At 42.4% G+C, this 15,316-nt stretch overlaps 1 protein-coding gene across 1 annotated transcript in view; it reads left to right on the forward strand.

Moving 5' to 3' along the window:
• LOC115474986 (sodium- and chloride-dependent neutral and basic amino acid transporter B(0+)-like) overlaps nucleotides 1-15,316 on the forward strand; it is a 104,786-nt gene that overhangs the window by 14,295 nt on the left and 75,175 nt on the right. Inside the window, 2 exon segments of the mRNA XM_030210727.1 lie at nucleotides 3,592-3,753; nucleotides 14,558-14,675. Coding sequence (XP_030066587.1) covers nucleotides 3,592-3,753; nucleotides 14,558-14,675 — 280 coding nt within the window.

Consider the following 15,316-nt stretch of genomic DNA (forward strand, 5'->3'; position numbering starts at 1 on the left):
TATTTAAAAACATTTAAAAATAATTAGGAGGTTTTTGTATCGCCTATGATGATGAAATAGTAGCTCTTATCCCATTTCTATATATAGAGCTTTTTCTTGAGGTGTTTTTCCTCCTTTTTGTGAATGACTTCTGCTTACACATTTATAACTGAGTTCTGTAATTATATATGAGAAGAAATGGATTGTATCCAAGCATTCACCACCTATTTTCCTTAAAAAAGGCCCTTTTTCCAAAAACTGGCCTAGTGCATGCCTAAAGATGTGCCTGTACTGCCACAGGCTGCTTTTTGCAGCAGCTTAGTAAAAGGGCCCCTGTGTAATTTAATTTTGTGGTTAGTGTAATGTATTATTAATAAGACTGCACAGTATGTATATTAAGAATGAATGGAAGAAATGGCATGGACCTGAGAGCAGAGTTGGAGTGGAGCTTGGGCACCCTTAAACAAAAAGGCATTCTGCTGACCCAGCCACTGGTAGTGATGGATCCTTCTCTTGTAGGTAGGTCATAGGATTTATGTTTTGATTAAACATTTTCACTTGAATGTATTTTGTTGTTTCACAGAGCCTTTTGTATGGCCAGGTGGTATAACAAATTGAATAAACCGTAACTGTAAATTTACTTCTTTTACTTCACCTAATATTCCTGCTTCGTCTCCTAATGTAGCTGTTAAGCTTCCCAGGTAGGAAAGGGTAGAATATCAAGATGATAAAGTTTCTGTAGTCTGTGGAGTTGAGCAGGAGCTAGATTTAAATTCTGCAGAGAAGCATTTCAGACATCCTCTCTGAGGGGGATGAAGTTCCACCAGGACAGGATCCTTCTGTGGTTCATATTTTTGATATGGAGGACTTGGCTACTTTAATTTCCCAGGTTTTGTCCACTATTAAGATTTTGATGGATAAGCCCAATTCTAGTTCTAGTTCCCATGAATTTATTTTGGTTGGTATCAGAAAATCTTCCAAGGCATTCTCTATTTTTCAGGTGATAGATGATATAATTTCTGAGGAATGGGAGATTCCAGATGCCAGTTTGCGTGTTAAATGGTATATAGCTAGGCTTTACCTGGCAGTGTCTCAGCAATATGAACAATTCAAGCTGCCTAAGGTGGATGCAGCAGTAGGGTAGTATACTGGTAGAAGGGGCTGCAGCACCGCAAACTCCCCAGGACCACAGGATGGAGTCTCTTTTGAATCAAGCATTTGAAGTATCTGGTTTAGTCTTTCAGGCAGAGGTCTGTGGAAGCTATGTAGCTTGGACACGTTTTAGGTGGTCAGAGCAATTGGTGTAAAAATCTATGCAGTTCTTAGTGAGGGATGATCCAGGTTCAACCTTTTTAGATTTGGGAATGAGCTATTTGGTAGATGCTTTTATATGATTTAATAAGAGCTTTGGCAAAAGATATGGCTCTCCTTGTAGCTGTTTGGTGTTTTCTCTAGCTCAGAAATTGGTCTACAGATGTTACTTCTAAAGCACCTAAAACATGCCTTAGCTAAATAAGCATCACAGCCTGCTTCCTAAAATGCTAACTCTAAGACTAGATTATCTTTTAAAGGAGGTTTGCTTTTCGGTGACGATATAGAAAATTGGTTAAAATTGGTGTCTGAGTCCACTGTTTCCAGAAAATCACCCCAAAACCTTCTTTTAGAGGTTTTTCATCTAGAAGACACTTTAGAGATCCCAGGAGGTATAGACTGGGAAGAGCGAGTGCTCAGTACAGTAATTTCCTTTCAGATGTAAGTCAGGTAGCTGTAGAGGACACTGAGATTTCTCTGCAGGAATGTCGGGTACTTCCAAGGGTTCAAAATAAAGGTCTGTGGGCTAGCTCTCTGGTGCCTTCGGTAGGAGGTCGACTAAAGTAATTTTACCAGGCGTGGGCCCAGATAATCATATATCTTTGGGTACTAGAAGTTATTTGGGATGGGTTATCTTCCAGAGTTTGCTCAGCTTCTTCCTGAGGTATTTCTGGAATCGCTCTGTCATTCTCACCTAAAAGTAGTGGCAGTCTCACAGAACTTATTCAGTTTACTTCAGTTAGAAGTGATAGTTCCAGTTCCATCTCCAAAGGAGAACAAGCTGTTATTCAATTTATCTTGTAGTTCCACAGAAAGAGGGTACTTTCTGTCCAATTCACGTTCTCAGAGCGGTCAACAAATTTCTCAAGGTTCCAAGTTTTTGAATGGCAACTTTAAGATTGGTGATTGTGATACTGCAACAAGGAGAGATTTTTTTTCTTTAGATTTAAGGAAGCTTACCTACAGATCCTCATAAGAAAGTCTCATCAGCATTACTAGATGTTCGTTATCCTGGGACAGCATTTCCAGTTTTAGACATCACATACATTTACAAAGGCAATGGTGATGTTTGCAGTCACCTTATGCAAAGAGGGAATTTTGGTTCACCCTTATTTGCCGACTGGTTAATAAGAGTGAATTCATATCAAGAATGTGAAACAAACAGTGAGTGGTGCAGTTCTCAGAACACTGGGATGGATTGTCAGTAACTCCATGAGCAACCTTACCCCTTCCTAAACATTCGAATATTTAGGAGCAAAGTTCGACCCTCTCCAAGGCAAAGTGTTTCTTCTCACGGTGAGGAGGAAAGAGCTACAATTGCAGATCAAAAACCTTCTCACTCTTTACAAACCAACAATTTGGCACTACCTTCAAATGGGGCAGGATTCACATGAGACCTTTAAAGAGGTCTCCACAAGTCTTGATGGTTTCCACAAGTCTTGACTTGTTGCTACACAGCAACAATCTGTCCACAGTTTGAAAACCCCAAGCTGGATCCTTGTGATGATGGATACAAGTCTCACAAATTTGGGGACACATTGTCTTGACAAATGGACACAAGGTTGATGGTTCTCAGTGCAAGCTCAGTGGTTGATCAACTATCTGTAAGCATAGGCAATCTGCTGAGCTCTCTAGAAGTTTTGTCAGCTACGTCAAAAGTACTTCAGTAAGTACTGTTTTGTTATATCCCAAGTAACTAGACTGGTCTACTGGGATAATAAAGAAGGCTAAATTAGTTATTACCCACTAATTTTCTTTCCCTGAGTCCCTCCAGGCCAGTCCAGAACCCACCCATGGTTCTTATTATCAGTTTGCTTTCTACTTCCTGAAGCATAAAGATTTGTATTTTGGGTAGTTCATTATTCCTGTTGGGTCTTTAATTTAGAGGGTTTTATTCTTCATTACTGATTCTCTGTTGAGAAGTTCATTAGCTCCTAGGGGAGGTTTTTTTAAAAAACTTTTAATTGCCTTTGTTCTTTTGCTGTGTTATGATAAATTATGACTGGCCCCAGGGAACTGTACAGGATTCTAAAGTGATGACATTACTGCTCAATAGTTCTCAGTCTCTACCTGCTAAAAGGACAGCACAAACCCAAGTACCTGGACTCAAGGAAAGAAAATTAGCAGGTATGAACTAATTTACCAATTCTATGAAGATTAAGCATTTATTTATTTTATTTCTTTCATCTTTAAAATTTATTTTCACACAGTACCTAAAAATGACAGCTATGAATCATTTATATATATACTTTGCATTTGACATTTTTATCTATACTGAGTGTTTTTACTTTTTTTTTTCAGGTGTGGGATGCAGTATGGTTGCAGTTTCAGCATTAGTTTCTATCTATTATAATGTCTTAATTTCCTACAGTCTGTATTATTTATTTGCCTCATTCCAACATGTGCTACCATGGGCAGACTGCTTTTTGTGGGCAGATGAGACATGCAGCAGGTACAAAAAAGGTATCTTTTTTTTTTTTTTTTTAAATCATTTTTAGCTTAATAATCCATAGAAATGGAGAAAAATGAAAGCAGGTAAAGACTATATAGCCTATCCAGTCTGCCTATCCATGTCATCTATCATCTCTTTCTCTCCCCTAGAGATCCTATGTACTTGTCCCAAGCTTTCTTGCATTCAGATACAGTTTTCATTACCTCTACCTCCATCGGGAGGCTGTTCAACAAATTCAGTACCCTTTCCATGTAGAAGTATTTCCTCATGTTGCTTTCTGAGTCTGTCCCCTTTTACCCTTATCCTATACCCTCTCATTCAAGAGCTTCCTTTCAATAGAAAGAGATTCATCTCCTGTGCATATATGCCACAGAAAATTTTAAACATCTGTATCATATCTCCCCTGTGCTGCCTTTCTTTCAAAGTATACATTTTGAGATCTTTAAGTCTGTCCTCATACGCGTTATGATAAAGACCACTGACCATTTTAGTTGCCACCCTCTGGACTGACTCCATTCTGTTTATATATATTTTTTGAATGTAGTGGTCTTTAGAATTGTAGACAGTATTCTAAATGAGGTCTCACCAGAGCCTCATATCGAGGCATTATCACCTCATTTTTCCTACTGCCATTCTTTTCCCTATGCATCCAAGCATCCTTCTAGCTTTCACCGTCACCTTTTCTACCTGTTTGGCTACCTTAAGATCATCTAATACGATCACACTCAAGTCCCTCTTCTCTTTCACACATGAAAGTTCTTCACTCCCTAAAATGTACTGTTCCTTTGGGTTTGCAGCTCAAATGCATGCCCCAACATTTTTTTTAGCATTAAATCTTAGCTGCTAAATTCTGGACCGTTCTTCAAGCTTTGCTAAGTCCTTCCTCATGTTATCCACACCATCAAGGAAGTTTACCCTTTTGTAGATTTTGGTATCATCCACAAAGAGGCAAACCTTACCAAACAGCCCTTCAGCAATATTGCTTACAAAAATGTTAAAAGAACCAGCTTAAGAACCGAACCGTAACATCAGCATCCCTCTCCTCAGAGTCAGCTCCATTTACCAGTTCCTTCCGTCACCTTTCACTCAACCTGTTTCTTACCCAGTCAGTCAGTTTAGAGTCCATGTGAGGGCACTCAGTTTATTTGTCATGTATGTGATCAAAGGCTTTGCTAAAATCTAAGTACACCACATCTAGCACTCTCCCTCGATCCAACTCTGGTCACCCAGTCAAAGAAATTATTTGGATTTGTCTGACAAGACCTGCCTCTAGTGAAACCATGCTGCCTTAGATCCTGCAATCTATTGGATTCCAGAAACTTCACTGTTCTCTGTTTTAAAAGTGTTTCCATTAATTTACTTACCATAGAAGTCAAAGTTACCAGTCTGTAGTTTACAACCTTCCACTTTCCACTCCCAATTCTAAAGAATCTTTTAAAGGGTCAGCCAGCAAAGCCGCCAGAATTTCTGTCAGTACCCTGGGATGTATGCTGTCCAGCCCCATCGCTTTGTCCATCTTTAGGTTAGCTAGCTTCTCATGAACACAGTCCACTGCAAATCATGCAAGATCTACCACACCTCTATTCCTATTTGTGTTTGTCTTCTGCGGTCCTGCTCCAGGCCCTTCAGCTGTGAACACAGAACAAATATTTGTTAAGCAATTCTACTTTATCTTTATCAGCTTCTACATTTTCCTCCTCTGCACCTTTGAGTCTCACAATGTCACTTTTGCACTTCCTCTTATCACTAACATTTTACCACATTGGCTATTTTTTCTTCCATTTGCATCTTTGCTTTCCTGACTACTTCACCAGATTCTCTTAGGTTTTCCAAATACTGTCACCTCTCTCTTCCTTTTTTGTGATCTCTTGTAATTTGTGAAGACTAACTTCTTTGTCTATACCTTTCCAACTGCTTCTTTTCCTCTTACTTGTATTTATTTTCTTACAAAAAGGTTTGTTGCCTTTACAGTAACTCCTTTCAGTTTAGCCCACTACTTTTCTACTTCTTCCAGATGTTCTCTTCCAGCTAACAACTCCTTGAGGTAATCCCCCATCTGAGCAGTTAGTCTATTTTTTTTTAAGTCTAGAACCTTCACTGTTGAGTGAACCCTCTCCATACCTGTCTTAATATTAAACCACACTATCTGGTGATCACTGGATGCCAGATGATCACCCACTATAACATCAGAAACACTCATCCCCTTCATAAACACTAAGCCCAGTATGGTTCCATCCCATGTGGGTTCCATTATGAACTGCTGGAACATTCACTCTTTAGATAATCCAGGATCTCCTTACTTCTAGAAGATCCCACAATAGGGATATCCCATTCAACATCTGGCATATGAAAATCACCTATTCCATTATGTGGCTTCCCACTATTCTACAACCAGTGGGATAGTTGTGTCCATCGGGTGTAGAAAGAGAACTGAAAACTGAGCTGAGACAGATCTCTCTTGGCATCCAGTCCAGCTCCTCAGTATTTTCTATCTCTAGCAGGTAGATGGACACACTTTTTAGCCTTTGGTTCTGAGTGATTTGATCCTCATCCAGTTGGTCAACTGGTTCCCAGTTGAGCTTTGTGGGTGGATTCAGTCTGCAGAGTCATATCTGGAGGTCTTCAGATCCCCCCCCCCCCCCCCCCCATATCTGGTGTCTTGTGAATTTACTTCTTGCCTCCATTCACCTTTTCCATGTTTCCTGTGGAGCTCTCTTTTTCCAGCACAACAACCTTAAAAAAAAAAGAAAGGATATGGAAAGAAGTTTGCTGGAGAACGTGGACCATAGTATCAGTCCTGAGTCTTTGTCTGTGGTAAAACCTGTGAAGACTTTGAGCTTGGGGGGAGCAACCTGTAGTGGTAAGTCTGACTAAAGTTTGACTCAGAACCGTTTGGAGGGCTGCAAGTTCTACTTGGTACAGGGGAGGGATCCTGACTCATTGCTCTGGACACATTGTGCTGCACTTGTGACAGTCGGGGTGAATGGAGACTCCTGTGGAGACAGTTAAGCAGTGTTGCATATAGCACAGGGCAACTGGATGGAACAGGAGTCTCAGTAGTTGATAAATCGCTTGGAGCTCAGGGTAGGGCTGGTGTTCTCAGCACAGATTATCTCCCTTCTCTGCTCAGATCATGCACATTCTAGCATTTTTCCAAGCAGGTCTTCAAAAAGGATTGCATTTGGTTCTCTAAAAGTTCAGGTTGTGGTTTTGGCCTGTTTCAGGGGATGACTACAGAAGATGTCTCTTGTGGCTCACCTAGATATCATTCGATTCTTGCAGGGAATGGGCCACTTGCGTGTGTCCAAAGTGGAACCTTAATTTAGTCCTTTCAGCTCTTCAGAAGCCTCCTTTTGAGCCACTTCAGAAGGCCTGTTTGAAAGACCTTACATTAAAGACAGCATTCTTGTTGGCTCTTGCATTAACACTTAGGGTTTCTGAGCTTCAGGCTCTTTTTTGTTGGGATCCCTTTCCTTGCTTTTCGGAGGTGGAGGAGAGTTCACCCTGCACATGGTTCCTTCCTTTCTTCCAAAAGTGGTGTCAGTATTTCATCTCAACCAATCTGCGGAGCTTCTGTCCTTCTGCAGAAAGGATAAAGAGGCTCAGTAATCTTCCTTTAAGCTTCTCAATGTGTGAGTCCTCATTAGATATCTGGAAGTCACAAATGAGTTTGTGCTTTTTGTTGAACAAAAGCTTGGCCTCATGGCTTCCAAGCCCACATTGCTAGATAGTTGAAGGAGACTATCACGTCAGTTTATTTGCGTGTGGGGAAGCAGGCTTCTCAGGCCTTTTGCAAGGTGGTGACAGGGTCAATGCTGCATACCTTTGCAAAGTACTATAGGGTGGATGTTGTACACTCAGAAGACAGTTTTGGGGTTTCAGGCCTCAGGGCAGCTGTGCCAGGATCTCACCTTCTTTAGGGATTGCTTTTGAACATACCACAGGTTCTAGAATAGTGGGAAGCTGCATAATGGAAGGAGACATTAGGACTTAACTGATAATTTATCTCCATCAGTCCTTCCTTCTACTCGAGAGACCCACCCGAGGTTTCTGAGATGTTAAGTTGGTGCAAAGTATGGGTCAAATAACAACTGTCACTTTTCATGGTGGTTCCTGCATATCTTTTGTTCTCTACAAGTTGTCCAGAGATGAGAGAGGTCCACACATTTTGCTTGTGTTAAGTTATCAAGTTATTTAAGGTTTTTCTGTTTATTTTGAGGTTCTCCTTACTTCTCGTGTACATAAATACTGAGGAGCTGCCAAGAGAGATATGTCTCAGCTCAGTTTTCAGTTCTCTATTTCCACCTGCTGGTTGATGGACACAACTATCCCACGGGTTCTGGAATAGTGAGTGGGAAGGACTAAGGTAAGACCAAATTTCTCCTTGCTAGTATTTCCCCTTTCACAGTCATATTTTGAATGTCTTCAATTAAATCTCTGTCCACTTCTTCTGTCTGTGAAGAAGGCTTGTATCACTGAAATATATATACATTTTCCACTGCCTCTTTCCAGATAGACACACAGTGCTTCTTCTTTACCCTGCAGGTTCTACATTTGTGTGGCTTTAATATTATCTTTAACATATACTGCCACTCCCTTCCTTTCTTCCTACCCTGCCTTTCCTGAACAGATTATAGCCAGGTATAACTATATACCAGTCAAGGTTCTCTGTGAACCACGTCTCTGTCCATGGCCACCACCATATCCAAATCAGCCTCTTCCTTCACAGCCTGTAGATCCAGAACCTTATTTCTCACACTATGACCATTAGTACATACTGTGATTGCCCTTCTAGTAAGCTGTGTTAAGCAGCTAACACAAGATTTCCCAATCAGAAGACAGTAGTGCAGACCTGTACTACTGTCTATTAATCTAAAATGGGAGCCTTTGTGTTAAAACTCCAGCCATTAGCTGCCTAACCCAGAAGTGGGCTGGGCCTGGGCAAGACAGGGTAGGGCACAAGTGTGGCTGGTGTGACAGCTAGTCAAGGGTCTTTACTGTTAACTAGCTGTCCTGACTGCCAATTTTGCAGTCAAACTTACTGTCACCTCAACAGGAGGTGATAAGTGCAGCTGCGCCACTGGCAGTCCGGTAGCTTGGCCCTCCCAAAAGCCACTTACTCAGTACCCTCCTTCAAATCCTCCTCCATTCATCTTCCCCACCACTTCAACCCCAAACCCTGACATAATTATTGCCCTCCCCAAGTCACCACCCTGACTTTCCAACTAATACCCAGTTCCTCCCTCCACTCAAGCACCCTGAACCCCCACAGTCTAACACTACCCCCCAATGCTTAAAAATCCCCTCTCTGCTGCTAAGGAATCTGCTCCCCCTCCTCCCGGTGTCCTACCTGGAGGTCTGCAGGGTTATCATGTCATGAAAGGTAGAGGTGGTCTCTCTCTGCTGCTGTTCAAGCCTGCACCTCCTCCAAAATGATGCCTGACCCCCTAGCAGTTGTCTGGTGGTACTATTACTAGGGTCAAGCACCATTATGGTGGACACACCGACCTGGGCAGGAGCAGAGAAGGACCGCTGCCACCTAATCACTCTATGAATCCCCCAGGTAAGGCATGGGGGATCAGGAATGGGGGAGGTTAGAGAAATGTGTGAAAAGGTTCCTTAGTGGCGGGGGGGGGGGGGGTAGGCTTGATGAGCAGCAGGGAGAGGGGATGGACTGGGGGCATTCAAGGGCTGTTGCCAGGGGCTCAGAGGGCCTCAAATTTGTAAGGGGGGTCAGAGTGCTTGGGGGAGTGGGTATTAGTTTGAGGTTTAGGGTTGTGGCTTGGGAGAGGGCAATTGTGTCAGGGCTTGGTTTTGAGATTTGAGTGGGGTGGTCTGAACAGAGGGGGTCGTGAGGGTGGTACTGACTGAGGAGGGTTGAGAGTACCACCATGGCCAGGTGTTTAACATTTATTTATATATTTATGCTATTGGCCTGTACCACGTTATATGTAGTGGCTTCCAGTAAGCTTTTGCATCTAACATAAGATCCTGACACTGACCTATAAAAACCCTCTCCACAGGTATTCCATCATATTTGTCCTCAGTAATAGTCCAATATGTGCCCCCTAGAATTCTTAGATCATTGCACGATCTATGTCTTCATATTCCCTCATCTTCCTCTGCAAGGTTGGACTCTATGAGGCAATCGACTTTTTACTGTGTGGTTCCAACATTATGGAACTCACTGTCATCTTCACTTTGTCTTGAGCTTTCGTTCCCTAGCTTCAAGACAGTCCTAAAAACCTATTTATTTAAGGATGCTTATGGAGACACTCACTGAACTTGCCTGTGTTGGGCATCTGCAACCTCATTTGCACTGCCTGAATATGACATGGTTACCTTTGTTTCTCTTACCTTGAGTGATTGGTGTATTCTTTTTTTCTTTCCCTCTCCTGTTTAAAATTTGGAGTTCCTCTCTCTTTCAAATGTTTTTATTTGTATTGTAAACCACTATGTTGTATTACATGAATAGTGGTATATCAAATACAGTGGGGGAAATAAGTATTTGATCCCTTGCTGATTTTGTAAGTTTGCCCACTGACAAAGACATGAGCAGCCCATAATTGAAGGGTAGGTTATTGGTAACAGTGAGAGATAGCACATCACAAATTAAATCCGGAAAATCACATTGTGGAAAGTATATGAATTTATTTGCATTCTGCAGAGGGAAATAAGTATTTAATCCCTCTGGCAAACAAGACCTAATACTTGGTGGCAAAACCCTTGTTGGCAAGCACAGCGGTCAGACGTCTTCTGTAGTTGATGATGAGGTTTGCACACATGTCAGGAGGAATTTTGGTCCACTCCTCTTTGCAGATCATCTCTAAATCATTAAGAGTTCTGGGCTGTCGCTTGGCAACTCGCAGCTTCAGCTCCCTCCATAAGTTTTCAATGGGATTAAGGTCTGGTGACTGGCTAGGCCACTCCATGACCCTAATGTGCTTCTTCCTGAGCCACTCCTTTGTTGCCTTGGCTGTATGTTTTGGGTCATTGTCGTGCTGGAAGACCCAGCCACGACCCATTTTTAAGGCCCTGGCGGAGGGAAGGAGGTTGTCACTCAGAATTGTACGGTACATGGCCCCATCCATTCTCCCATTGATGCGGTGAAGTAGTCCTGTGCCCTTAGCAGAGAAACACCCCCAAAACATAACATTTCCACCTCCATGCTTGACAGTGGGGACGGTGTTCTTTGGGTCATAGGCAGCATTTCTCTTCCTCCAAACACGGCGAGTTGAGTTCATGCCAAAGAGCTCAATTTTTGTCTCATCTGACCACAGCACCTTCTCCCAATCACTCTCGGCATCATCCAGGTGTTCACTGGCAAACTTCAGACGGGCCGTCACATGTGCCTTCCGGAGCAGGGGGACCTTGCGGGCACTGCAGGATTGCAATCCGTTATGTCGTAATGTGTTACCAATGGTTTTCGTGGTGACAGTGGTCCCAGCTGCCTTGAGATCATTGACAAGTTCCCCCCTTGTAGTTGTAGGCTGATTTCTAACCTTCCTCATGATCAAGGATACCCCACGAGGTGAGATTTTGCGTGGAGCCCCAGATCTTTGTCGATTGACAGTCATTTTGTACTTCTTCCATTTTCTTACTATGGCACCAACAGTTGTCTCCTTCTCGCCCAGCGTCTTACTGATGGTTTTGTAGCCCATTCCAGCCTTGTGCAGGTGTATGATCTTGTCCCTGACATCCTTAGACAGCTCCTTGCTCTTGGCCATTTTGTAGAGGTTAGAGTCTGACTGATTCACTGAGTCTGTGGACAGGTGTCTTTCATACAGGTGACCATTGCCGACAGCTGTCTGTCATGCAGGTAACGAGTTGATTTGGAGCATCTACCTGGTCTGTAGGGGCCAGATCTCTTACTGGTTGGTGGGGGATCAAATACTTATTTCCCTCTGCAGAATGCAAATAAATTCATATACTTTCCACAATGTGATTTTCCGGATTTAATTTGTGATGTGCTATCTCTCACTGTTACCAATAACCTACCCTTCAATTATGGGCTGCTCATGTCTTTGTCAGTGGGCAAACTTACAAAATCAGCAAGGGATCAAATACTTATTTCCCCCACTGTAAATTGTAATCATAACTATAGTGCCTAATAGTGTGGGAGCACCCATGCTATAGGGCAGTATGTAATGTGGTGCCTGTACTTTAATCGTCTGCCTCCTGCATTAAATGCAGGACAAATGGTGGTCATGCCCTCCATTTACCGTATGGGCTTTGCACTTACTGCATAATTTTGCATTACCCATGCGGCATGTGCAAAAGTTACCACAATTTAGTAGAATGGACTCAAAACGATTCAGAAAGTGCTTTTAGCCTGAAATTCCATTTCATGCTTTCTGGCTCAAGCAGCAGCACCAGCAACTGCCAGTGAAGGCAAGCAGCGGGGAAGCTGTAGCCAGAGAGAGAAACAGGCTGGCAGCAGGGTGTACATATGCTAGTGACAGCATAGCCACATGTGCAATTTTGGGTGGCTTTGAACCCAAAATGGGGGGTAAAACATTTTTCCTCTACCCCCCCGCCAGTGTCTCCCAACTCAAATGATAAATAACTGAGTTGGTGAGGATCTCCAAGCCCCATTTCTGAAGAGGTCCTCCTCTGGCAACCAGAACACTGTCCTACGCTCTGCAATTGGTGGCACCATCCATGAGCTGCCACTGTACTGTCTTCCCCCTCACATGCTTAGTTTTTATGCATGTGTGAAACCAAGCATGTGTGTGTGTGTGGGGGGGGGGGGGGGGGGGACTGGCACAGCAGCAACCCATGGACAGTGGTGCCAACTGTTGAGCATAGGGAAGTATTCTGGCTGTCAGGAGAACCTCTTCAGCTGGTGGAGCTTGGGGATCCAGGGGGTGCCACAATTTTGGGTGTGTTTCAGCCCAAAGTGAGGCCCACTCAAGTTATGCAGAAAGAATTATCAGGCTATATAAGTTATGAACTACATAAATCTGCAAAAAATAGCTTGATGAAAATAGTAATTATAGCTCCTCATAACTTCCCAAATACTAAACTCTTAAATTAGGAGGAAAAGACCTCAGGCATCCTGCTTGTTATTTAAACCAATATTTAAAGCTAGGACTGTAATCAAAATCATCAGTCATGAAAAACCTCCTCATATTTGTGAAGTTCAAGTGCACAAACAAATGAAAACACTTTTTTAATAAATAATTATAAAAACTTATCTTAAATAGCTGCAAACACCCAATGGGGCCACTGTTTCACAAAGACCTCATCAGGGGTTTGAATACTTTTAATTGCTGTGCCAGCGTTATGTTATGCAACATCAGCTCTTGGCATGATTCGCCACTGGTATCAATCTGCAAATCAAAAGTCCATATTAAAATACATTCTCAGTAATGTGGAGTAGCTAAAACATATTGCCTTTACTCTATTATTGAGGTACAAAGACTAAAAGTCAACAGTAAACTATATGTGGGACAGACTAGCAGAATGCTTTGAATTAGAATGGCAGAGCGCAAATCCAATTTGAGAAGAAAGAAGATTGAGGAGTTGATGGTACTATATTGTATTGAGAAAACACACAGGTTTAAGGCTTTAAATGTTTAGTAAAACATAGAAGAAAGACAGTCCCTGCTCAAAGAGCTTACAATCTAATAGACAAAAAATAAAGTAATCAAATCAATTAATGTGTACAGGAAGGAGGAGAGGAGGGTAGGTGGAGGCGAGTGGTTACAAGTGGTTACGAGTCAAAAGCAATGTTAAAAAGGTGGGTTTTCAGTCTAGGTTTAAAGGTGGCCAAGGATGGGGCAAGACGTATGGGCTCAGGAAGTTTATTCCAGGCGTAGGGTGCAGCGAGACAGAAGGCGCGAAGTCTGGAGTTGGCAGTAGTGGAGAAGGGAACAGATAAGAAGGATTTATCCATGGAGCGGAGTGCACGGGAAGGGGTATAGGGAAGGACAAGTATGGAGAGATACTGGGGAGCAGCAGAGTGAGTACATTTATAGGTTAGTAGAAGAAGTTTGAACAGGATGCGAAAATGGATAGGGAGCCAGTGAAGCGACTTGAGGAGAGGGGTAGTATGAGTAAAGCGACCTTGGCGGAAGACGAGACGGGCAGCAGAGTTTTGAACCGATTGGAGAGGGGAGAGGTGACTAAGTGGGAGGCCAGCAAGAAGCAGATTGCAGTAGTCTAAACGAGAGGTGACAAGAGTGTGGATGAGGGTTTTGGTAGAGTGCTCGGAAAGAAAGGGGCGGATTTTATGGATGTTGTAAAGAAAGAAACGACAGGTCTTGGTGGTCTGCTGGATATGAGCAGAGAAGGAGAGAGAAGAGTCAAAGATGACCCCAAGGTTTCGAGCTGAGGAGACAGGGAGAATGAGAGCCATCAACAGAAATAGAAAATGGGGGAGTGGGGAGGTGGGTTTGGGGGGAAATGCCTATTAATAGATATGGGGTTGATCGAATGAAGAAACTTACACAAAAAATAATGGTGCATACACCAGTTAAACAGCGTAGAAGAGCCAGTAGGCTTAAATTATCATTTTGAATGGAATGCTTTTTTCTAAGTGAAGTATATATCATTTTAAACTGTTGACTTCCTGGTTATGATGTCATGATCCATCTTTACTTACACCTGTGCTGTCTATTAAAATGTTTTTGTGCGTATTGTGTTGACATTGTAATGTAGTAAGCTATGTCATATCTTGTATTGCTATTTGAATACTTTTACTGCTGTAATTATCTATTGCTTATGTTTGACTTATTCTTGTTGTACATTGCCTTGAGTGAACTACATTTGTTCACAAATGAATATTCACAATATGTCCTTTTTTTTTAACAGATTTGTGCAATGTAACTTTAGGAGGTACTGTCACCACAGTGAACCTGACATGGGTGTTAAAAAACAATCTAACTTGTGACCCCAACATTATGGAACCCCCAAGCAAGCAATATTGGGAGTAAGTGCACATAGCCTTATATATCATTCAAATATACGGAGAGGCATTTTCGATATGCATCTACGTTCGACTTTAGACGTTTTGCAAAAAACGTCTGAAATCTGAATAGGAAAGAAGTTCATTTTCAAAAAAGAAAAACATCTATCTCTTGTTTTCGAAAATAGTGTTTCTAACAAGGTTTTGTGCTTTGGATGTTTTCTTTTTTGGTCCATTAAGAAAAAAAAAAGTCCAAGTGAAAAATGTAGAAACTCAAGCCATTGGGACATAGGAGGGGCCAGCATTTTTAGTAGATTGGTCTCCCAGACATCCCAGGAGATAAATAGGGCACCCTAAGGGGCACTGCAGTGGACTTCAAAAACATGCTCCCAGGTACATATCTCACCGTTGCTCCCTTATCTTTTTTTTTTTTGTTACATTTGTACCCCGCGCTTTCCTACTCATGGCAGGCTCAATGCGGCTTACATATTGTCTTCTGAGCCCCCCAAACCCACCCCAAACCCACCCCAAACCCACTGCCCATAACTGTAGAACACTTCAATAGCCCTTATGGATGAAGGGGGCACCTATATGTGGGTACAGTGGGTTTCTGGTGAGTTTTGGAGGGCTCACAGTTTCCTCCACAAATGTGATAGGTAGAGGGA

The sequence above is a fragment of the Microcaecilia unicolor genome, chromosome 7 (assembly GCF_901765095.1).
Source record: "Microcaecilia unicolor chromosome 7, aMicUni1.1, whole genome shotgun sequence".
NCBI lineage: Eukaryota > Metazoa > Chordata > Amphibia > Gymnophiona > Siphonopidae > Microcaecilia > Microcaecilia unicolor.